This window comes from Oncorhynchus kisutch, linkage group LG10, assembly GCF_002021735.2.
Source record: "Oncorhynchus kisutch isolate 150728-3 linkage group LG10, Okis_V2, whole genome shotgun sequence".
NCBI classification, from domain to species: domain Eukaryota; kingdom Metazoa; phylum Chordata; class Actinopteri; order Salmoniformes; family Salmonidae; genus Oncorhynchus; species Oncorhynchus kisutch.
Genome location: NC_034183.2, coordinates 43,676,622 through 43,702,823, shown reverse-complemented (window position 1 = coordinate 43,702,823; position 26,202 = coordinate 43,676,622). Strand labels below are relative to the sequence as shown.

The window sequence follows — 26,202 nt, the reverse complement described above, 5'->3', positions numbered from 1 at the left end:
CCATACTTGCTTGACTTTCTTCTCTAATCACTATCTCATACCATCTCTGTCACAGCACAGCCGTGCCGAACAGCCACCACGCAGAGAAAGTTTTGATTGTTTGTTTATCAACGATTGATACCGGAGCTCCGATCAACCCTCATCCCAGCAATCGTCCTCAGATTCCACTGATGTTATCAGTTGGAGAAAATCTTGAGATTGTGTTTGCTGATCGCATTCAATTTAAGGTGCAGACACCGCACCCTAATGTACTGGGGTGTGACGCCATTCACGGCCTACTGACATTCAATAATTTGTGGTACAGTACTATAAAATTGGGGAAAAGGAAAAGTTACCATGCCAACTATTAGCCATCTCTCTCGAAAAAAAAAACACCACTTCATTATTTACCCTTATTTACCCAATCTAATCCTACTCCAGCCCAACAGTCTGGGAGGACAGAACACTACCACTCAACACCCCCTGAACTGTTCTGCAGTAAAACCTCGCAATCCCAAGTGTATTTCTGCTGCTGCCACCACAACCTTTATTTCTGTGACTTTTGATCCATTTCTGCAGTACAATTGACAACCATAGCTATGAATGCCAAGAAACCTACATTACTGACGCAAATATTTTTCCCATCACTCTGTTATTCTTTGCCTACTCACAGGAATTATCTCAGGGTCCCTTCACCCTGTACCCATCTTCCTCTACCACTCTCTTCACTGCTTCAGCATACAACACTTTCTGTACTAATCTGACCCGAGCAACCTCAACCTGCCTTTCTCTCATCGGACACCTCTGAGCTCCAGCCCCATGGGCAACCCCACAACTAACACACACAACTTTCTCCACTGAAACTACACATTCTTTTGTCTCATGCCCTCCTGCACACTTCACGCATCTAGGACTCTCCCTCCTACATCCCTCCTACATACTGCTGCAACATGCCCATAAACTTGACACTTTAGTATTTTAGGAACAAACGCTCTCACGGGATAACTTACACTTCTTACCTTAATCTTATGGTAAAGACTCTACATCAAAACTCAAAAGAACAGACGTTTCCATTTCCCACTCTCTCCTGCGGATCTGCATCGCACAAAGCGGCGAGCGTCACCGACCTCTTTAGCATTCTCCTTCGATGGGATTTATTGCCGTTTAGCATCCAACATTAATGGTGCATTAACACCACCAACTGTATGTGAGTGTGGGCCAGAGACAGTAAGGAACAACAGTGCCTTCAGAGAGTATTCATACCTCTTGACTTGTTCTACTTTTTAAAAGTAGAAGCTCAAACTGTTTGGGCACAGACCTGGATAGCATGACAGAACTCTGCAGACTATCTCTGCAATAGATTACAACTCCACCCCCTTTGGCAGTTCTATCTTGCCGGAAAATGTTGTAGTTGGGGATGTAAATTTCAGATTTTTTTTCCTAAGCTAGGATTCAGACACATCTAGGACATCAGAGTTGGCGGAGTGTGCTAAAGCACTGAATAAAATCAACTTAGGGAGGAGAGTTCTGATGTTAACATGCATGAAACCAAGACTTTTACGGTTACAGAAGTCAACAAATGATAGCGCCTGGGGAATAGGAGTGGAACTGGGGGCTACAGGGCCTGGGTTAACCTCTACATAACCAGAGGAACAGAGGAGGAGTAGGATAAGGGTACGGCTAAAGGCTATAAGAACTGGTCATCTAGTGTGTTGGGGACAGAGAATAAAAGGAGCAGATTTCTGGGCATGGTAGAATAGATTCATGCAATAATGTACAGACAATGGTATGGTAGGATGGGAGTACAGTGTAGGTAAACCTAGGCGTTGAGTGACGATGAGAGAGGTTTCATCTCTGGAGGCACCAGTTAAGCCAGGTGAGGTCTCCGCATGTGTGTGGGGTGGGACAAAAGAGCTATCTAAGGTATTTTGAGGGGGACTGAGGGCTCTACAGTGAAATAAAACCATAAGAACTAGCCAAGACCGCAGTAGACAAGGCATATTGACATTAGAGAGAGGCAAAAAGCAATCACAGCAGTTGATTAGGAGAGCTAAGACAACATTGGGTAAATGGCGATGAATGGGCACAGCGAGTCAGTTAGGTACAAACAGGACCTGAGTTCGAGACTGGGGCTGACAGGTAAACAAAATGAGGTACCGTGTTATTGAAACAGTCCAGGGGGCATCAGCTGTGTAGCCGAGTGATCATAGGGTCAAAAGAGCAGCAATAGGTGAGTCAGGGTGCCATTCTGTAGTCACTACTACGCTAGTCGAGCAGGGGACACAGCGTTCAGAAAAGCTAGCGGTCCGGGGCTTGTAGCGACATCGTAACAGAATAGCCTGTTGAGACCACATCGGGCAATCATGTTGGCAGCCCAGTCGTGATGGATCGGCGGGGTTCCGTGTTGACGATAAAGGGTCCAGGCCAATTGGCAAATGAGGTATTGTACCTAGAATTAGCTGGTATATGGGCCTAGTTTGAGGCTAGATCAAGGCTAACTGATGCTTGCTTGCTTCGAGGCGTTAGCTAACAGTAGCCACTCGTTTGCAGCTAGCTAGCTGCAATGATCTGGTGTATTGATCCAGAGCGGCAGGAATCCTGTGATATGGTAGAGAGAAGCAGTCCGATATGCTCTGGGTTGATTTCGCGCTGTGCAGACTGGCAGGTGTTGTCCGAGCGAAGGCTTGTTGACAGAGAAAAAGGTGAAGACCTTGGCTAACAAAGAACAGTAGCTAGTTAGCTGGCGAGCTCATGATGGAAGTTCCAGTTATAAGGAATAAAAATAGCAGATCCGTACCACATTGGGTGAGGCGGGTTGCAGGAAAGTATATTTAGTTTGTAGATAGAAAGTGAGATTAAGATATATACAAAAAAGACTGGCTATTTACACAGGATAAGACAAAGACAAATATACACGTCCTACTGCTACGCCATCTTGGGGAGCTCGTAATATAATAATAATATCCTAATTCTGTTTGTGTTTGTGGGGTAGACACCTGACTACTTGTATTCAAAAAAGCTTGATATATTGGGTTACATGAGTTTATGTGGCCCCTCTCCAATCCAGCCAGTCATTTTTCTGCAGTTTGTTTGTTATTTATTATATTGAACCTTTATTTAACTAGGCAAGTCAGTTAAGAACAAATTCTTATTTACAATGACGGCCTACACCGGCCAAACCCGGACCAATTGTGCGCCGCCCTTTGGGACTCCCAATCATGGCCGGATGTGATACAGCCTGGATTCAAATCAGGGTTTCTGTAATGACACCTCTAGCACTGAGATGTAGTGCCTTAGACCGCTGTGCCACTCAGGAGTTAAGGGGGTTTAACACAATATTTATCAATTTAACCACTTTGCAGTCAAATATTTTTATACAACCATCCATATAACCATTTCATATATGGGAGACATTAGAAATATGGAAAACATGTTTTTGTTTTGTTATACTTCAGGTAGGCTTATCTCAAAATGTTGGGGTTCTTGCCACTAGCCTATTAGGAGAGTGGATTTGAAGGTGCCAATGAGCAAGGCTGAGTCTAAGCGACTGATATGGGAAGTAGTGGTGCAGAGATGGCAGGAGCAGTGGAACAGAGACACAAATGGTAGACATGTATTCCAAGTACAGAGGAAAGTCGGGGAGAACGGCAGGAAGAGACAGAAGAGAGGGGGCCATCTTTAGAAGGCTATGGGTTGGACACAGCCGGCTGAGTAAGACATGAAATATGATAGGAAAGCATTGAACAGGAAGGTTTGATTACTGCCAGGAAACAAAGACAGTGGAACATGTACTGATACAGTGTGGATGGTATGAGATGGAAAGGGAGAGACTGAGATAGAGTATGAGGGGAAAGGGGATGCAGGAATAGAGTTTAATAAAGAACATATTGAGTAGAACATCATTAGATACATTATCTAATCTTTTGTTATCTTTAAGCGAAAAGGGGCTGACAGGTCGGATTTACAGTGCCTTTAGAAAGTATTCACACTCCTTGACTTTTTCCACATTTTGTTGTGTTACAGCCTGAATTAAAAATGGATTAAAACATTTGTTTTTAATCGATCTACACACAATACCCCATAATGACAAAGTTAAAACATGTTTTTAGTAATTTTGGCACATTTTATTGAAAATTAAATACAGAAATATCTTGAGTTAATGAGGATTCATACCCTTCGTTACGGTTCAGGAGAAATAAGTCTCTCACTGTTGCCGCTTGTTATAGACCCCCCCAGCTGTGCCCTGGACACCATATTTGAATTAATTGCCCTACCATTTATCTTCAGAGTTTGTACTGTTAGGTGACCTAAACTGGGATATGCTTAACACCCCGGCCGTCCGACAATCTAAGTTAGATGCCCTCAATCTCACACAAATTATCAAGGAACCTACCAGGTATAACCCTAAATCCGTAAACACGGGCACCCTCATAGATATCATCCTGACACACTTGCCCTCTAAATACACCTCTGTTGTCTTCAACCAGGATCTCAGCGATCACTGCCTCGTTGCCTGCATCCGTAATGGGTCCGCGGTCAAACGACCACCCCTCATCACTGTCAAAAGCTCCCTAAAACACATCAGCGAGAAGGCCTTTCTAATCGACCTAGCCTGGGTATCCTGGAAGGATATTGACCTCATTCCATCAGTAGAGGATGCCTGGTTATTCTTTAAAAGTGCTTTCCTCATCATCTTAGACAAGCATGCCCCATTCAAAAATTTTAGAACTAAGAACAGATATAGCCCGTGGTTCACTCCAGACTTGACTGCCCACAAAAACATCCTGTGGCGTACTGCATTAGCATCAAATAGCCCCCGCGATATGCAACTTTTCAGGGAAGTTAGGAACCAATATACACAGGCAGTTAGGAAAGCAAAGGCTAGCTTTTTCAAACAAGAATTTGCATCCTGTAGCACAAACTCCAAAAAGTTCTAGGACACTGTAAAGTCCATGGAGAATAAGAGCACCTCCTCCCAGCTGCCCACTACACTGAGGCTAGGAAACACTGTCACCACCAATAAATCCCTGATAATCGAGAATTTCAATAAGCCATTTTCTACGGCTGGCCATGCTTTCAACCTGACTACCCCGGTCCCCGGTCAACAGCTCTGCACGCCCCACAGCAACTTGCCCAAGCCTCCCCATTTCTCCTTCACCCAAATCCAGATAGCTGATGTTCTGATAAATCTGGACCCCTACAAATGAGCTGGGTTAGACAATCTGGACCCTCTCTTTCTAAAAATTATCCACTGCAATTGTTGCAACCCCTATTACTAGCCTGTTCAACCTCTCTTTCGTATCGTCTGAGATCCCTAAAGATTGGAAAGCTTCCACGGTCATCCCCCTCTCTAGAGACCCAAACTGTTATAGACCTATATCCATCCTGTTCTGCTTTTCTAAAGTTTTCGAAAGCCAAGTTAACAAACAGATCACCGACCATTTCGAATCCACCGTACCTTCTCCACTATGCAATCTGGTTTCCGAGCTGGTCATGGGTGCCATGCTCAAGGTCCTAAACGATATCATAACCACCATCAATAAAAGACAATACTATGCAGCCATCTTCATCAGCCTGGCCAAGGCTTTCGACTCTGTCAATCACCGCATTCTTATCGGCAGACTCAACAGCCTTGGTTTCTCAAATGACTGCCTAGCCTGGTTCACCAACTACTTCTCAGATAGAGTTCAGTGTGTCAAATTGGAGGGCCTGTTGTCCAAACCTCTGGCAGTCTCTATGGGAGTGCCACAGGGTTCAATTCTCGGCATGACTCTTTTCTCTGTATACATCAATGGTGTCGCTCTTGCTGCTGGTGATTCTCTGATCCACCTCTACGCAGACGACACCATTCTGTATACTTCTGGCCCTTCTGGCCCTATGTTAACAAACCTCCAGACGAGCTTCAATGCCATACAACTCTCCTTTCGCCTCCAACTGCTCTTAAATGCAAACAAAACCAAATGCATGCTCTTCAACCGATCGCTGCCCTTACCCTCCCGCCCGTCTAGCATCACTACTCTGAACGGTTCTGACTTAGAATATGTGGACAACTACAAATACCTAGATGTCTGGTTAGACTGTAAACTCTCCTTCCAGAATCAAATTAAGCATCTCCAATCCAAAATTAAATCTAGAATCGGCTTCCTATTTCGCAAAAAAGCCTCCTTCTCTCATGCTGTCAAACATACCCTCGCAAAACTCACTATCATACCGATCCTTGACTTCGGCGATGTCATTTACAAAATCGCCTCCAACCCTCTACTCAGAAAATTGGATGCAGTCTATCACAGGGCCATCCGTTTTGTCATCGAAGCCCCATATACTACCAACCACTGCGACCTGTATGGTCTCGTTGGCTGGCCCTCGCTTCATATTCGTCGCCAAACCCACTGGCTCTAGGTCATCTATAAGTCTTTGCTAGGTAAAGCCCCGCCTTATCTCAGCTCACTGGTCACCATAGCAGCACGCGCTCCAGCAGGTTTATTTCACTGGTGATCCCCAAAGCCAACTCCTCCTTTGGCTGCCTTTCCTTCCAGTTCTTTGCTGCCAATGACTGGAACTAATTGCAAAAATCACTGAAGCTGGAGTCATCTCCCTCACTAACTTTAAGCATCAGCTGTCAGAGCAGCTTATTGATCACTGTACCCGTACACAGCCCATCTGTAAATACCCCACCCAACTACCTCACCCCCATATTGTTTTTGTCTTTTTGCTCCTTTGCACCCCAGTGTCTCTACTTGCATATTCATCTTCTGCACATCTATCACTCCAGTGTTTAATTGCTAAATTGTAATTATTTCACCACTATGGCCTATTTATTGCCTTACCTCCCTAATCTTACTACATTTGCACACACTTTATATAGATTTTTCTATTGTGTTATTGACTGTACGTTTGTTTATCCCATGTGTAACTCTGTGTTGTTTGTGTCGCACTGCTTATCTTGGCCAGGCCGCAGTTGTAAATGAGAACTTGTTCTCAACAGGCCTACCTGGTAAAATAAAGGTAAAATAAAAATTGCATCTTGGGAATATAGACCTGTAACACATTGATACAATATGCAGAAATATCAACTATGAATATTTATGAAGAACCTAAGCTTTACTTTTTGTTAGCTAATTAATAGACAACTTTCCAAGTCAAATTTGCTCTCATTCAGGGATGTATGGTCCTGCCTGCAAAAGCAAATACAGTTACACATGAGCCCCTACTCTTACAAATATATCAGGGCGGCAACACAGATTATTTTGGGGGATTTAGCCTCAAATCCAATATGGTATCCAATATGGCTGCCATAATACCATTTGATGGAGGTTAAATCACCTGTAAATATGCATTTTATTAGTGAGAGACATTTTTCAGAATTGTGTGCAACACTCATGCCCATAAAGACTGTTTTGGTATAGATACATTTAATTTTGAATCCAATATGTCCAACATGATTACATTCAAACATCTTTGCCTGTATATTAGTTTCCCTTGTTCATTTTGTATTGTATTATCCTGGGGTGGTAGGGTTAGGGGAAAATATATTGGGGGATTGTATGGGGAATTGGAAATTATGCAGCCTATTACATTGATGGAAGCCACAATCTATCTGCAATATTAAAGCTTATCTACTCCCACCCCCAAAATATTTTTTGAAAATAATAATCCATCCAACTGACAGGTGTGGCATATCAAGAAGCTGATTAAACAGCATGATCCTTACACAGTTGCACCTTGTGCTGGGAACAATAAAAGGCCACTCAAAAATGTACAGTCACATAACACAATGCCACAGATGTCTCAAGTTTTGAGGGAGCGTGCAATTGGCATGTTAACTGTTGGAATGTCCACAAGACCTGTTGCCAGAGTATTGAATGTTAATTTCTCTACCATAAGCCGGCTCCAACGTCATTTTAGAGAATTTTGCAGTATGTCAAACCGCCTTCACGCCAGCCCAGGACCTCGACATCCGGCTTCTTCATCTGCGGGATCGTCTGAGACCAGCCACTCAGACAACTGATGAAACTGTGGGTTTGCACAACCGAAGAATTTCTGAAACCGTCTTAGGAAAGCTGATCTGTGTGCTCATTGTCCTCACCAGGGTTTTGACCTGACTGCAGTTCGGCGTCGTCACCGACTTTAGTGAGCGGTTTGCAGAATATTCCAGCATTATAATACATGGCCACATGTCGCAAGGATCTATACACAATTCCTGGAAGCTGAAAATGTCCCAGTACTTCCATGGCCTGCATACTCACTAGACATGTCACCCATTTGAGCACGTTTGGGATGCTCTGGATTGACGTGTAAAACAGTTTGTTCCAGTTCCCGTCATTACCCAGCAACTTCGCACAGCTATTGAAGAGTGGAACAACATTCCACAGGTCACAATCAACAGCCTGATCAGCTCTATGTGAAGGAGATGTGCTGCATGAGGCAGATTGTAGTCACACAAAGATACTGACCGGTTTTCTGACCCACTGCCCTACTTTTCTTTTCAGGTCTCTATGACCAAGGGACGCATATCTCTATTCCAAGTCACGTGAAATCCATAGAATAGGGCCTAATTAATTAATTAAAATTTAGCTAATTTCTTTATATGAACTGTAACTCAGTCAAATCTTTGAAATTCTTGCATGTTGCGTTTTATATTTTTGTTCCTCTGTGTCCACGTCACTAAGGAAAGTACATGGTTAACACTAACCCTCACAGTTGTGAAGAGAGCAGTGACTCGTCACCAAAATATCCTCAAAACATTCTACAGCTGCACCATTGAGAGCATCTTGACTGGCTGCATTGTTACTTGGTACGGCAACTGCAAGACACCCGACCGTAAGGCGCTAAAGAGGGTGGTGAATACGACTGAGCTCCCTGCCATCCAAGACCTCTATACCAGGCAGTGTCGGAGGTAGGACCAAAACATTGTCAAAGACTGCAGCCACCCAAGCAGTACCAGTGCACCAAGTCTGGAACCAACAGGACCCTGAACAGCTTCTACCCCCAAGCCATAAGACTGAGCAACAAAACTGCTAAATAGCGAATCATATGGCTACATGCTGCTGCTCCTGTATATTATCAATCCTGTTGCCTAGTCACTTTAACCCTACCTATACAGTGACTTGCGAAAGTATTCACCCCCCTTGGCATTTTTCCTATTTTGTTGCCTTACAACCTGGAATTGAAATTGATTTTTTGGGGGGGTTTGTATCATTTGATTTACACAACATGCCTATCGCTTTGAGGGTGCAAAATATTTGTATTATTATTGTGAAACAAGAAATAAGACATAAAACAGAACTTGAGCGTGCATAACTATTCACCCCCCCCCTAATGTCAATTCTTTGTAGAGCCAAATTTTGCAGCAATTACAGCTGCAAGTCTCTTGGGGTATGTCTCTATAAGCTTGGCACATCTAGGCACTGGCATTTTTTTCCCATTCTGCAAGGCAAAACTGCTCCAGCTCCTTCAAGTTGGATGGGTTCCGCTGGTGTACAGCCACCTTTAAGTCATACCACAGATTCTCAATTGGATTGAGGTCTGGGATTTGACTAGGCCATTCCAAGACTTAAATGTTTCCCCTTTAACTACTCAAGTGTTGCTTTAGCAGTATGCTTAGGGTCATTGTCCTGCTGGAAGGTGAACCTCTGTCCCAGTCTCAATTCTCTGGAAGACTGAAACAGGTTTCCCTCAAGAATTTCCATGTATTTAGGGCCAGCCCTGAAAAACATCCCCAACACATGATGCTGCCACCACCATGCTTCACTGTGGGGATGCTGTTCTCGGGGTGATGAGAGGTGTTGGGTGTGTGCCAGATATAGCATTTTCCAATAAGCTAAATTTTAGTCTCATCTGACCAGAGTACCTTCTTCCATATGCTTGGGGACTCTCCCACATGCCTTTTGGCGAATACCAAACATGTTTGCTTATTTTTTTCTATAAGCAATGGCTTTTTTTCTGGCCACTCTTCTGTAAAGCCCAGCTCTGTGGAGTGTGGGGCGTAAAGTGGTCCTATGGACAGATACTCCAATCTCCGCTGTGGAGCTTTGCAGCTCCTTCAAGGTTATTTTTGGTCTCTTTGTTGCCTCTCTGATTAATGCCCTCCTTGCCCGGTCCGTAAGTTTTCGTGGGCGACCCTCTCCTGGCAGGTTTGTTGTGGTGCCATATTCTTTCCATTTATTAATAATGGATTTAATGTTGCTGATATATTTTTTTAACTCAACCCTGATCTTTACTTCTCCACAACTTTGACCCTGACCTGTTTGGAGAGCTCCTTGGTCTTCGTGGTGCCACTTGCTTGGTGGCGCCGCTTGCTTAGTGGTGTTGCAGACTCTGGGGCCTTTCAGAACAGGTGTATGTATATGTATATATATATATATATATATATATATATATATATATATATATATATATATATATATATATATATATATATATATATATATAAAAAAATATTCAGCCCCCTTAAGTTAATACTTTGTAGCGCCACCTTTTGCTGCGATTACAGCTGTAAGTCGCTTGGGGTATGTCTCTATCAGCACATCGAGAGACTGACATTTTTTCCCATTCCTCCTTGCAAAACAGCTCGAGCTCAGTGAGGTTGGATGGAGAGCATTTGTGAACAGCAGTTTTCAGTTCTTTCCACAGATTCTCGATTGGTTTCAGGTCTGGACTTTGACTTGGCCATGGATATGTTTATTTTTGAACCATTCCATTGTAGATTTTGCTTTATGTTTTGGATCATTGTCTTGTTGGAAGACAAATCTCCGTCCCAGTCTCAGGTCTTTTGCAGACTCCATCAGGTTTTCTTCCAGAACGGTCCTGTATTTGGCTCCATCCATCTTCCCATCAATTTTAACCATCTTCCCTGTCCCTGCTGAAGAAAAGCAGGCCCAAACCATGATGCTGCCACCACCATGTTTGACAGTGGAGATGGTGTGTTCAGGGTGATGAGCTGTGTTGCTTTTACGCCAAACATAACGTTTTGCATTGTTGCCAAAAAGTTCAATTTTGGTTTCATCTGACCAGAGCACCTTCTTCCACATGTTTGGTGTGTCTCCCAGGTGGCTTGTGGCAAACTTTAAACAATACTTTTTATGGATATCTTTAAGAAATGGCTTTCTTCTTGCCACTCTTCCATAAAGGCCAGATTTGTGCAATATACGACTGATTGTTGTCCTATGGACAGAGTCTCCCACCTCAGCTGTAGATCTCTGCAGTTCATCCAGAGTGATCATGGGCCTCTTGGCTGCATCTCTGATCAGTCTTCTCCTTGTATGAGCTGAAAGTTTAGAGGGACGGCCAGGTCTTGGTAGATTTGCAGTGGTCTGATACTCCTTCCATTTCAATATTATCGCTTGCACAGTGCTCCTTGGGATGTTTAAAGCTTGGGAAATCTTTTTGTATCCAAATCCGGCTTTAAACTTCTTCACAACAGTATCTCGGACCTGCCTGGTGTGTTCCTTGTTCTTCATGATGCTCTCTGCGCTTTTAACGGACCTCTGAGACTATCACAGTGCAGGTGCTTTTATATGGAGACTTGATTACACACAGGTGGATTGTATTTATCATCATTAGTCATTTAGGTCAACAGAGATCCTCACTGAACTTCTGGAGAGAGTTTGCTGCACTGAAAGTAAACGGTCTGAATAATTTTGCACGCCCCATTTTTTCAGTTTTTGATTGGTTAAAAAAGTTTGAAATATCCAATAAATGTCGTTCCACTTCATGATTCTGTCCCACTTGTTGTTGATTCTTCACAAAAAAATACAGTTTTATATCTTTATGTTTGAAGCCTGAAATGTGGCAAAAGGTCGCAAAGTTCAAGGGGGCCGAATACTTTCGCAAGGCACTGTATATGTGTATATATATGTGTGTGTATATATATATACATGTGTGCAATCTAACTAATTATGTGACTCCTGAAGGTAATTGGTTGCACCAGATCTTATTTAGGGGCTTCATAGCAAAGAGGGTGCATACATATGCATGTTTTTTTATATATATATTTTTTTTAAATCATTTCACTTCACCAATTTGGAATATTTTATGCATGTCCATTACATGGAATCCAAATAAATATCCATTTAAATTACAGGTTGTAATGCAACAAAATAGGAAAAACACTTTTGCAAGGAACTGTATGTGCATTCAGAAAGTTTTCACACCTCTAGACTTTATCCAATTGTTTTTGTGCTAGAGCCTGAATTTAAAATGAATTACATTAAGATTTTGTGTCACTGGCCTACACACAATAACCCATAATGTCAAAGCTTTTTTAAAATTATTATTATTAATGAAAAGCTGAAATGTCTTGAGTCAATAAGTATTTAACCCCTTTGTTATGGCAAGCCCAAATAAATGCAGGAGTAAAATATGCTTAACAAGTCACACATAATAAGTTACAAGGACTCACTCTTTGTGCAATAATAGTCATTCAAAAATCATGATAAACACTATCTCATCGTTGTACCCCACACATACAATTATCTGTAAGGTCCCTCAGTCGAGCAGTGAATTTAAAACACAGATTCAACCACAAAGACCTGGGAGGTTTTGCAATGCCTGAAGGGAACCTATTGGTAGATTGTAAAAAATAAAAAAAAAGCACATGATCCCAACCTCACTCTGAATTTACTTTCACATACAGCTTGTGTAAGAAAAGTTACTTTCAAACACAGTGATGGACTGGGCCGTATTCACCGCCCTCTGTAGCACCTTGCTGTCGGGTGCCTTGCAGTTGCCGTACCAAGCGGTGATGCAATCAGTGCTCTCAATGGTGCAGCTGTATGACTTTTTGAGGAACGCGATGTGGATGGGGTCGGAAGCTCATCCTTCCGTTTCCTGTAGTCCGCGATCAGCTCCTTTGTCTTGCTGACGTTGAGGGATAGTTTGTTGTCCTGCCACCACACTGCCAGGTCTCTGACCTCCTCCCTATAGGCTGCCTCATCATCACACAGTTATCTGGAACCACTGGTGCTCTCATGCATGGTTCAGTGTTGCTTTCCTAGAAGCGAGCATAGAAGGCATTTAGCTCATCTGGTAGGCTCACTGGTACTTACCTATACTAAATATGTAGTACTTACTTGCTTGGTTCCTAGTAACTATGTTTAAGACTAAATTGTTGGTACATATTTTGTTTTTGCTACTATGTATTTACCTACTAACAGGCTGTAAAATGAAGGGTTACCCTGGACGCTTATCCCAACCTGAAGGATGCTGGGAATACTCCTGTAGTGGAATGGTTGGTTGTCTGGTTGTGAATGAGTCTGTGAAAGGGCTGTCACAAACAGACCTGCCCTTAGTTATTTCAAAAGCCTAATTTAGTTTAAAAAAAATTTGAATGTTTCAAAAGGTCCTGTAGGTCCCATCCTACATTTCTTAATATTCCTTTTGAAGTCAGGTAGGATTATAATTAGAGCAGGGCTCTCCATTCCTGGCTATAATATTTTAGCCCCACTCCAAAACCAGGGATAGGTTGACAAATGGTCAGGTAGGGATGGAAATGATGCATCTCGATAGTCTCCTCTCATTGATGTATAACACAAATGCAGACTTTGTGGAATTTGCTTTCCCCTACCAGTTCTTTCTCGCTAGTGCATTGATGCTGTATGACTAAATTGATATAGGCCAATCACAGAATATCTTCAAGATAATTTCAGCGAATTTCTAAACTTTATTTGAGACCTATGTTGCTGCTCTGTATGATTATTTTTGTGGTAAGCCTATGTGAAACACAGCTGTGAATATAGGCCATCACCACTGATGTATGGAAGTCTGCCTTGTCTCACCTCTCTGGCACCTGGACCCTTGGTAACTGTTCCTTAGCAACAAAACTAATAGAAACCACATCAGCAGTGGTTGTCAGCTAGAGGAGGATAGGGAGAGAGGAAGATTTTGGGAGTTTGCATTTTCCTGTTAGACTTGTTTGGAAACCAATGGGATTCATTGGCTTTATCAGTTACAGTTGCAACTGTTTTCCAGTGTAAATGGAAACAACTTAGCTTTTACTGAAATGGTACTTTTCAGAAACTGTTTATCCATGAATAGATTACATTCCCCCTGTATCAGTAGTGTGTCTGCTAGGAGGTGAACACGGCAGCCTACATATGATACATTGGAAACCATCTCCATGGAGACAGCTGGGTTAATTAATTCACAGAGCAGAGGGGTATACTAGTTAGCCAGCTAACTTCAATAAACAATTCAGAAATAACAATAGATTTCCTGGATAATTAAGAAAGCTAAACTTAGATATGTGTATTTTGTTGTTCAGTCAATTAGCCTACACCAAGCACAGTTCAAGCTTATCTTTCTAAAAAAAAAGTAAAAGTTATTTCCGAATATTTAGACAAGTTAGCTGGAGGTTCAATACTTTATTCAGGAAGTTCTTCTGTAGAGAGAAACCCCCTTGAGTCAGCTGCTCAAAATGATCAATGGACAGAAATAGAGGTGGCCTGGGCCTTCCTGATATTCAGAAATACTATTTGGCATTTAATACAAGTTACCCTCTTAAATGGGCTTTTTACAACGATTTCACTCCCACTCCTTGGGAGATCATAGAACAAGAAGTCTTAGACATGAACAAATGTTCTTTGTACCACTCAGCCTTGAAGAGACAATCTGAAATACTGGTAAGGGATAAAGAATCCTATCATAAGATTGCTTTTCAATTTACATAAAACTATGGGCTTTGTTGGAATATAATCACCCCAAGCCCCTCTTTGACAACAATATGAGATTGTTTAGAAATGTATTCAATTTACCCAATAAAAAATTCCTACTCAAGATCTACCCTCCAAAGTCTACTGAATTTGAAAACAAACTTATTTACATTTTTAAGTCCAAAAGACACATAGCTAGTCAACTTTATAAAATCATTAATAATTCCAGATCTTCTGTTTACCACGGTGTAGAACTGTCCTGGGAGATTGATTTGGGTGTCCGCCTTTCTCCTGAAACATGGGAAAATATCTGTAAAAACTATCCAATTCTGTTATGAATATATTATTAATCCATTTAAAATGTATGACCCCTAAGAAATTTTAACTCATGCAAGCTTCTGTGTCTGACAAATGTTGGCACTGTAATGGGGGGGGGGGGGGGCAAATGGACAATTTATACATAGATCTGGAAATGGCCTAAACTGATATTGATCCATGGTATTGAAAACAGTTTCAGCCATTACCGGAATATCAGTCCCTTTTGGACCAAGTGAAATGTTTTATTGAATCACCTTGGAAATGTCCAAGGAGAGATAAAACAAAATAAGTTAATCTCACTTGCGTGTATGTGTGCTAAATGTTCCCTTCCATTGAATTGGATGTACATTGATGTTGTGTCAGAGGAAATTTGTATCAGAATTTACCTTGACACACGTACAGTACCAGTAAAATGTTTAGACACACCTACTCATTCAAGGGTTTTTCTTTATTTTTACTATTTTATACATTGTAGAATAATAGTGAAGACATCAACACTATGAAATAGCAAAAATGGAATAATGTAGTAACCAAAAAAGTTTTAAACAAATCAAAATATATTTTATATTTGAGATTCTTCAGAGTAGCCACCCTTTGCCTTGATGACAGCTTTGCACACTCTTGGCATTCTCTCAACTAGCTTCACCTTAAATGCTTTTCCAACTATCTTGAATGAGTTCCCACATATGCTGAGCACTTGTTGGCTGCTTTTCCTTCACTCTGCGATCTAACTCATCCCCATCCATCTCAATTGGGTTGAGGTCGGGTGATTGTGGAGGCCAGGTCATCTGATGCAGCACTCCATCACTCTCCTTCTTGGTCAAATAGCCCTTACACAGCCTGGAGGTGTGTTGGGCCATTGTGCTGTTGAAAAAAAAATGATAGTCCCACTAAGCGCAAACCAGATGGGATGGTGTATTGCTGCAGAATGCTGTGGTAGCCATGCTGGTTAAGTGTGCCTTGAATTCTAAATAAATCCCAGACAGTGTCACCAGAAAAGCACCCACCATCACACCTCCTCTATGCTGCATGGTGGGAACCACACATGCAGAGATCATCCGTTCACCTACTCTGCGTCTCACAAGGACATGGCGGTTGGAACCAAAGACCTCAAATTTGGACTCATCAGACCACAGGACAGATTTCCACCGGTCTAATGTCCATTGCTTGTGTTTCTTGGCCCAAGCAAGTCTTCTTATTATTGGTGTCCTTTAGTAGTGGTTTCTTTGCAGCAATTCTACTATGAAGGCCTGATTCTCGCAGTCTACTCTGAACAGTTGATGTTGAAATGTGACTGTTACTTGAACTCTGTGGAGCATTTATTTGGGCTGCCATTTCTGAAACTGGTAACTCTAATGAACTTGTCCTCTGCAGCAGAGGTAACTCTGGCTCTTCCTTTCCTGTGGCAGTCCTCATGAGAGCCTGTTCCATCAGAGCATTTGATGGTTTATGCCACTGCACTTGAAATTTTCCAGATTGACTGACCTTCATGTCTTAAAGTAATGATGGACTGTCGTTTCTCTTTGCTTATTTGAGCTGTTCTTGCCATATGGACTTTTTGCCTACTTACTACTGTTTCGCTACAATGCAACTACTTAGCATGTTAGCTAACCCTTTCCCTAACCTTAACCCTTAAATTGAATCCTTTAACCTAATACCTAACCTTAACCCTAACCTAACATAGCATATCATACTAAAGCAGTCAAACTTAGCATATCACACTAAAGTAGTCAAATGTAATGTATCATACTAAACAGGTCAAATGTGATCAAGATATAGGATACTATACATCCTACAATTCATATTATATTTTACGACCGTTATTACATTGGTAGGGCCAATGTAATGTAACCTAAAGTAAAGTAACATTTCATACTAAACGGATTGACCCGGATTTTAGTCAAATATAATACGTTTTGCTCTGAGACCAGGTTCCAGAGAGGCAGTCACAGGACCAGGGAACAGTTGGAAAAAGAGTGAACCGTGCGCTTTACAATGGATTAAAAACCTGCACATGTAGATAGACACCGGGCGTGCGCATCCACTATGCGCCCACGGGCACGTCCAATATGCAATGGAATTGATAATGCACCTTGGTTTTCATTTTTAGTAGCTTGTCAGGTAAACTAACGGGTAAGAATGTTGAGGTTGAGAACAGTGCTGCTGACTCCAATTAGATTAGATTATTGGATTGGCTGCAACAGATTATAGCGCGCCTGCTTCCAAGACGCAGTATACCGAGGAAGACGCTTATGATCTAACAATTTTACCCCTGTGGACTTCGACAATAATAAGGTATGATTCTTCGTTGTTGAGAATGTATATGAATGAAGCCTGATGTATGATTATAATTGTATTTCGTGTCAACAGAAGGCAAAAAGAGAACGCACCGGGAAAGTAGGGAGATACACTAAACCAATTGCATAACAAATTCTCAATGTAAATCAAATACCACAATGGGGATGTGGTATTACTTGTGTGTAAAGTGGTATGGCTGATCTAATGCATCTTGAAAATTGATGAACAAAAGGTGAAAAACATTCTGGCGTTTGCTGTATGTTTGCTGCATCAGATGTTCCGTCAGTGATCCATTCAGAAGTAAAAGGCAGTGCGCACGCTTCGTTGTTTTCCATTATATGGAAGGGGACCTATAGTAAACGGAACAGTAGCAAATCAACTACCTCATTTATTAGATAGCTAACAATAAATGATATTAGATTCATTTCAGTTGCGATATGACCTAATTATTGACATGTGATTCATGAGAGCCCAGATATGATTTGTCCTTTGGACAGCTCACTTATTGCAAGATATTCCTGAGATTATATTGTACTGGTTGAGGGTTTCAAAATAAGCTTGGATGATATATATTTCATGTAATTTCAAAAGGCCTAATAACTATATAAATAGATACATTATTAAGGATGTCTTTTGTATTTAATGTCACACCAATATCCTATTTGATTGGTTTTGTGACCAATTGTTTTGATTATTTGTATTCAAGACAAAGCACCTATCCTGTGTTGATTTGAAGATGTCACCCAGTGATAGGTCATGTGATGTGTTGCCTTGTAAAGTAGCTGATATTGAGTGGATCCTCCAGCTGACACCAGTCCATTGGAGGATATTGAACACATTCTCAGCAGCATTTAGAAATTATTGTGTTTTTAGTACCAAATAGGCTCTGATTTTGATCAACTCATCAAACTTTTCTCATGGCTGGTCTCGCCTCTGATTTAGTACAGAATACACAACATGTATGTATACATGAATTTAGAGTCCGCTTAGCATCAGATTTCAACACCATTTTAAAAGTATTTATTGATCCCATGTAGCCTATGCACATCTCATGGTTATGACTCTCACCATGAGCCAACAAATCAATTGTCCTGACACTCATCCACAGAAGTTGGAGCCATTGTTTAGTATGGGGTCCACACAAAACATAAAATATGACATAACATGAACAGGCAATGACCGCTGAAGGACAGAACTACATACAATCACACAATATTGTGACCTTTGATATATTAAGGATGCCACTTTGCATCGTGCAGAACAGAAGCACGCCCGTAGTCACACCTAGAAGAAGAAGAAGGATTATTGTTAGTGTTTGTTGACCCTTAGCAGGCCCGAGACCGTCAGCACAGGCCATAATGTGTTTTAATCCATCTGATGCTATCTGCTCTTTTCTAAGCGCCAATCCCTACGCAGAGTTGACTACCCTTTGATCTGGGCTTATGTAACACTGTTTTAGCTACGCCATTGGCAGGAAGTCTGTGTGTTGCTACTGCTAGCCTTGCAGATATTACTGGCCAATTTTGAAGGATTGACAAAATTTGCATATGGACCAGAGATTTTGACCCAATTGCTGAAATTGTTTGTAGTTGCCAAAAAGTTACACACTTGTTCCTCAGTGGGTAGACAGCGGGGGGATTTTAATGAGTGTGCACGCGAAGAATGTGTGTGGGACTTCTGCTATTTGTAGCCAGTGCCGTGTTATGCCGATAACATCATAACAGCGTTATTGGCCAAGAAAGTGGGTGGCAGTACCTTCGAATCCTTTATTATTATTTCAGATAAGACCACATATGAGAGATGTAAAACCGTTGTGTGCCACACCACAAATAAGCCCACGGTTGCAGTTTGTGGCGTTTATGGGAGAGGTCCCACTCAGTAATTTGTCATACAGTGTGTTGTGACGAGACACTGAGTCTGTTTTTAGGAATCACTGGAATTATGAATAATTTAAACCTATAGCATCTATACTCCTGGTTATTGAATAATATATATCAGCACTGAGGGAGACTGCTATGAAAAGGAGGGGTAGGTGTGGTTTAAAGGCAGTCATTTATGGAGGGGGATGCAATGTGTGTCAGTTTTCTACCTAAAATGACACCTGAAATGGACTACTTATTAACAGTAAAGTGTATGGTAAGTTAGGTAGCCTATAAGAGGTTTACCTTTAAAACACAGGACAGGGTCATGCTGGCCATGCCCCTGTCAGAATCAACACTGAGAGAAAATGGAGGGCCACGCCACAGTAGTCGAGGGACACGTTTTTTCAATAGTTCAAACCTGATGTGTCAGACATCGAGGCCTACAGCTTATCACACAACACACAGCACCACAGAACACCGTGTGGGCTGAGGAAGTGCAAGTAAGCAAAAGAGAGGGGGGGAAAAGGAGAGGAAACAAGAGGAGCAGAGTTATATGCTACATTGTTACTATAATCCTCATCCAACCACAGTGAGCAGTGGGGGCTGAGGTTGAAAAGTCTGCAGTTGTACAAAGAGAACGTCTGGTTCCAACATCAAACCACAAAAGAAAAGACATATCCGGCCTATTCTATTCTATTGCAAACACAAAAGTTGAAAGAATTGTTTATGGAGAACCACATATTTTTAAAATATATTTTTTAGAAAGGATAGATAGACAAACATATTGCGGATTGCAGTGTGTCTGGAGGGAGAGAAAGAAAGGGGTGTACATCCCTCTTTTTTCCCAGGAAAGAAAGGTGAGGAGAGCAGCAGGAAGACTAATAGCACAGGAGACAGACCCAGCTTGACTCTCTCTGCTATTGCCAGTCTGATAAATAACACTTATCTTAAGAGTTGCTGCTCAGGAAATAATACATTAGGAACACAGTGAGAGGACATAGTGTGAAATACATATCAGTAGTTGTAACAATCTGGTTTTGTCTGATTTTGTTTTGTTCTTTTGTCAGGAACATTTTGTCAGCTGTTTGTCAATATGTGAAAACAGTGTAACAAGTCTGTTAAAAGCCAAGATGCTGCCCACTCAGAATAGTTTATTTGAATTAAATGGGATCTTAAAGAAGAGCCACACCCCAATCCCTTTACAAGGGCTGTCCTGAGCCCGATTTATGTTTTGTGTGGGCAACATCTGTGAACGCATGTCATCTTCGCTTCATTCAGAGCAGTCCCACTCCAATACCCCATTTCCATAATCAGATTGGAACAGCCCGAAAATCACAGAACCATTGTTTAAGTATTCTAAATAAAATAAAATAAACAGTAGTTGGAAAACAGCATCAGCAATGAAATCCAAAGTTTGTCATTTACTTTGCTTATCAAAACAAACACACATGTTCTTGCTTTGTAGCCTCAACAATATTCACCCCAGGCCTTGGGTCCTATGAAGTGTAATAATTCTGGAAGACACAGGGGGCACACTGTAGCCGGCTTTATCTCAGCCATGGGCTATTACGGCCCCCCCTTTCTATTAATACTTCTAAGGCCTCACTAGGGGAAGAGGCTTGATAGAAGAGCCTATTTATCAGCCACGTCTGAAGGAAAAAGGAAAATGGTCACATTTCGGGGGTTTCAACGAGTCACCAACGTGTCAAAGGAGTTCCTCTGCCATTCCTGATATATTATGCGCTCATTATTCTGTTGTGCTGGGATTCTAAGAGTGGACTCTGTTCACATAGTCTAACCTTACCCCTAACGGCTTTAGAATAGGGATTATCCTGGCAGCATGTGTTTGTGTGTGGATGCTGTTAGCGGGTGCGCGTTTCCTTATATTTGTATATGTATAGTGAAACAGCCGGGTATGTATCGTCAGACACTGTTATTGCCTTCATTATTCATATGCAATTGACTCATGTTTATGTCTATGTGTGTGAACATCCAGGGGCAGCCATGCTGACCACCTTAATGGACGGCCTCCTCTGCTGCCTGACGGGGAAGTCGGCCAACGTTGTGGTTCCCATAGAAACCTCAGAACCCGCTGACGGCTACGAGTTTGTGGAGGTCAAACCAGGTCGCGTCCTGAGGGTCCGACATGTCATTCCGGAACGGGAGGTGGAGGAAGAGCCCAGCGGGCCAGGGGGAAGCGTCCGTTGCAAGAGGAAGATCACAGTGTATCGTAACGGACAGCTACTGATAGAAAACCTGGGGGATGCGGTGAGACAGGAGCGGTTACATGCTCCGAACGGAGAAGCAGAACCCAACTGTACAGTAGAGGTAGAGCTCGCAGACCCACCTTCCAATCCAACTCCCAATTCTGACACCAAAGTGGACAAGACAGGGTCAGTGGTTGGGACAGGGGGAATTGGGGCAGGGGGAGCAGCAACAGCTCCAGATCTGACCCAGCAGCCCCGGAAGCGACGGCGGAAGCCCAAGCGCACAGTGGTGATCGACAGCGAGAGGAAGATCACATCGTGTAAGGGGACACACGCGGACGTGGCACTGTTCTTTGTGCACGGTGTGGGTGGCTCGCTGGACATCTGGGGCAGTCAGCTGGACTTCTTCTTCCGTCTGGGCTATGAGGTCATCGTGCCAGATCTGGTAGGTCACGGGGCGAGCTCGGCGCCCCAGATCGCGGCGGCATACACGTTCTATGCCCTGGCCGAGGACATGAGGGCCATCTTTAAGAGATATGCACGGAAAAGGAACATTCTCATTGGACACTCTTATGGGTGAGTTAGACAGAAGTGTGTTAGTTATAGACATATTATAGACACACGTATTTTCTGCCTTTTGCTCTCCCAGACTCTCTCCATCTCTCTCTTTGTACAGTGTGTCATTCTGTACATTCCTGGCCCATGAGTACCCGGACCAGGTCCACAAGGTAGTGATGATAAACGGAGGAGGCCCCACAGCCCTGGAGCCCAGCCTTTGTTCCATCTTCAACCTGCCCACCTGCGTCCTGCACTGCCTCTCCCCCTGCCTCTCCTGGAGCTTTCTCAAGTAAGAGTGAGAGAGTGAGAGAGAGAGTGTGTGCGCGCCTTCCCTCCCAAATAGACAAACTTCAGTACAAATATCTTTCCGTCTATGACGTTCAAGTATGATATCCTATATCCTACTCACTCTCTCCTCTGCTTCCCTCAGGGCTGGATTTGCCCATCAGGGTGCAAAGGAGAAGCAGCTGTTGAAAGACAACAATGCTTTCAACGTGTCCTCCTTCGTGCTGCGTGCCATGATGAGTGGCCAGTACTGGCCAGAGGGCGACGAAGTGTACCATGCAGAGATCACTGTGCCCATCCTACTGGTGCATGGCATGTACGACAAGTTTGTGCCCGTGGAGGAGGATCAACGCATGGCAGAGGTGAGAGAGAAACCTTTAAACGCCAACTTTAACCCTTTCTTTAAACCTAATCTAACCTCTCTACCTCCTCTCAGATCTTGCTGCTGGCCTTCCTGAAGATAATCAATGAGGGCAGTCACATGGTGATGATGGAGTGTCCCGAGAGCGTCAACACCCTCCTGCACGAGTTCTTCCTCTGGGAGCCAGACTCCGCTCCTAAATCTAAACCACGATCTGAAACCGCCAATGCCCCCACTGCATCCAACGGGGGAGCAACTTCAGAAAGCCAAGTCAAGAATAAGTAGCCCATAGAAAGATGGATGTGTGTTATTGACTCCAATCAAAGCTTGCACAGTGATGTGCACTGTCTACCATGGCTGGTAGTGCTAGGTGTGTCTCCTCGGGTGCAGGGAGCTGGTTTGAGTCGGTTTGAACTGGTCTGGACTGGTTTTGAGCTGGTTTAAGATTGAGATTTGAGGAGGTGGAACACAGTACACAGGGACAGATGGGTCCATATTTGGTCTAAGTCTGAGCCACTGCACTACATCAGAGGAAGGACAAGAGGGATGTGAGGGAGGGTGAGGAGGGACGGATAGATGGACGTCAATGACGTTGACCGTGGAGGTCTATTGTATTGTTCTGATTGAGTGACTGATCCCTGACTGTGCCTTGGGGTGACGTGGGGCTGAAGAGGTGCTGAGTTGTAGAGGTGGACCTGATAATGTTTTTGGTTTTGTGTGTTGCGTGTGGTACACCTCTAGTTGCACAATGGGTGGAAATGTCAAAACAAGGGTGCATCAAAGAGGGAAGAGAATGTATTGGAAGTGGTCAAGTCACACAAGAAAATAACTAGCCAAGAAGAACGCTTGTTATACTACTCAAGCCAAAGGTTAGCCAATGTTTGTGACAAGCAACACCAGAACCAACTTTCTTTTTTTTGGACTACTTTTCACATTTGAATATTTGAAACTTCACAACTTTGTGACTCAAGTTGAATGAGACATTTGAAATGATGTTTGACAATCAATGCTGCTTTTTGAGAACGAGCCAACTCCAATGTATTTAAATGCATTATTCAAATGCACTTCCCTGTCAGAATCATTCCAAATGACAAGCAATTTCTTGACATTGACAATGTTTTGCTTTGTCTACAGAGAAACAACTTGAGGGATAGGGGAAATACCAATGTGTGACTGTTTTACAAAGTCTCCTTGTGTATTTTATGGGGAAACAGAAATGTTTACTATGGCTGCTGGTTAACTGGGAAGTACAAACTGGTAGATATCAATGTGTGTTTTGGGCCCTTTTTTAGAATGATTATTTTTCTTGCTGTTTCTTCATATTCCTCTACAAAACTATGCTGAACAATGATTGTTTACCTTTTTTTCAGGTAAAAGTGATATAAGCTATGAAAATGTTTATTGGTACACCAAAATATGGTACACCAAAACAAATTGTAAAATCTGAGAATTCTTCAATACCACATAGCAAGCTCTCCGTCATGTAACTACTGAACAAAAATGTAAACAAAAATGTAAAGTGTTGGTTCCATGTTTCATGAGCTGAAATAAAAGATCCCAGAAATGTTCTATATGCACAAAAAGCTTATTTCTCTCAAATGATGTGCACAAATTTGCTTTCATTCCTGTTAGTAAGCATTTCTCCTTTGTCAAGATAATCCATCCACCTGACAGGGGTGGCATATCAAGAAGCTGATTAAACAGCATGACCATTACACCAGTGCACCTTGTGCTGCGTACAATAAAAGGCAACTCTAAAATGTGCAGTTTTGTCACACAACATAATGCCACAGATATGAAGTTTAGAGTGAGCATGCAATTGGAATGCTGACTGCAGGACTGTACACCAGAGCTGTTTTCAGAGAATTTAATGTTAATTTGTCTACCATAAGTCGCCGCCAACGTCCTTTTAGTGAATTTGGCAGTACGCCCAACCGGCCTCACAACCGCAGACCAAGTGTAACTACGCCAGCACAGGACCTCCACATCCGGCTTCTTCACCTGCGGGATCGTCTGAGACCAGCCACCAAGACCAGCCACCACACCAAGACATGTGCACAACCTATCAGAAACCGTCTCGGGAAGCTCATCTGCGTGCTTGTCGTCCTCAACAGGGTTTTGACCGGACTGCGTCAGAACTGGCTTCAGTGAGCAAGTGCTCACCTCCGGTGGCCACTTGCACGCTGGAGAAGTGTGCTCTTCACGGATGAATCCTAGTTTCAACTGTAACGGGCAGATGGCGTCAGGTGGGCAAGTGGTTTGTTGATGTCAACGTTGTGAACAGAGTGCCACATGGTGGCGGTGGGGTTATGGTATGTGCAAGCATAAGTGACAGACAGTGAAAACAATTGCATTTTATCGATGCCTCACCTCGAACTGGACGAAGATGTTTTCGTTAATGAGTCTGAAGCGAAAGATATACTGTTTCTCCCGGACCAGGTCCAAATCCTTGTTATTCGCATGAAGAAAAGACGGAGATACAGGGGGCGCAGATCCGGGAGCCTTGTGAGAATTCATCGGCTAGTGGGTAACCTGCCTCCTACCATCCGTTCTATTGGCCAATGTGCAATCACTGGAGAATAAACTGGATGAGCTTACGGGACATTAAAAACTGTAATATCTTATGATTCAACGAGTCGTGGCTGAACAATGACACGGATAATATACAGTTGGCTGGATTTTCCGTGCATCGACAGAACAGCTAGATCAAGTAAGACAAAGGGTGGTGGTGTGTGTCTATTTGTCAATAACAGCTGGTGCGCAATGTCTAATATTAAGGAAGTCTCAAGGTATTGCTCGCCTGAGGTAGAGTACCTCATGATAAGCCGTAGACCACACTATCTACCAAGTGTGTTTTCATCTATATTTTTCATAGCAATCTATTTACTACCACAAACCGGTGCTGGCACTAAGACCGCACTCAACAAGCTGTATAAGGCCATAAGCAAACAACAAAATGCTTATCCAGAAGCGGTGCTCCTAGTGGTCGGGGACTTTAATGCAGGCAAACCTAAATCCATTTGACCTTCTACCAGCATGTCACATGTGCAACCAGAGGGGAAAAAAACAATAGATCACCTTTACTCCACACATAGAGATGTATACAAAGCTCTCCCTCGCCCTCCATTTGGCAAATCTGACAATAATTCTATCCTTCTGATTCCTGCTAACAAGCAAAAACTAAAGCAGGAAGTACCAGTGACTCGCTCAATACTGAAGTGGTCAGATGACTTGGATGCTACGCTACAGGACTGTTTTGCTAGCACAGACTGGAATATGTTCTGGGATTTATCCAATGGCATTGAGGAGTATACCACCTCAGTCACTGGCTACATCACAAAGTGCATCGACAATGTCTTCCAGTTCCCACCAATATCCATCAACTTCGCACATCCATTTAAGAGGAGTGGGACAACATTCCACAATCAACAGCCTGATCAACTCTATGCGAAGTAGATGTGTCGTGTTGAATGTTGCAAATGGTGGTCACAACAGATACTGACTGGTTTTCTGATCCACACCCCTACATTTTTTTAAAGGTATATATGACCAACAGATACCTTATCTGTATACCTGTATTCCCAGTCATGTGAAATCCATAGATTAGAGCCTAATGAATTTATTTCAATTGGCTGATTTCCTTATATGAACTGTAACTCAGTGAAATCTTTGAAATGGTTGCATGT

The 26,202-nt window shown here is 42.7% G+C and overlaps 1 protein-coding gene across 2 annotated transcripts in view; it reads left to right on the top strand.

Annotated features, from left to right (window-relative positions):
• LOC109898169 (protein ABHD8) overlaps positions 1–24,099 on the top strand; it is a 39,188-nt gene extending 15,089 nt beyond the window's left edge. Inside the window, exons 1-5 of one of the 2 annotated variants that reach the window (XM_020493012.2) lie at positions 16,944–17,240; positions 21,102–21,888; positions 21,989–22,159; positions 22,301–22,517; positions 22,592–24,099. In XM_020493012.2, the coding sequence (XP_020348601.1) occupies positions 21,110–21,888; positions 21,989–22,159; positions 22,301–22,517; positions 22,592–22,801 (1,377 nt within the window). In that variant the 5' untranslated portion in view covers positions 16,944–17,240; positions 21,102–21,109 and the 3' untranslated portion in view covers positions 22,802–24,099. Of the gene's footprint in view, positions 1–16,943; positions 17,241–21,101; positions 21,889–21,988; positions 22,160–22,300; positions 22,518–22,591 lie in introns of those variants that run through there. The other variant, XM_031833731.1, reaches the window with a different exon arrangement.
• Positions 24,100–26,202: the final 2,103 nt, after the last annotated feature.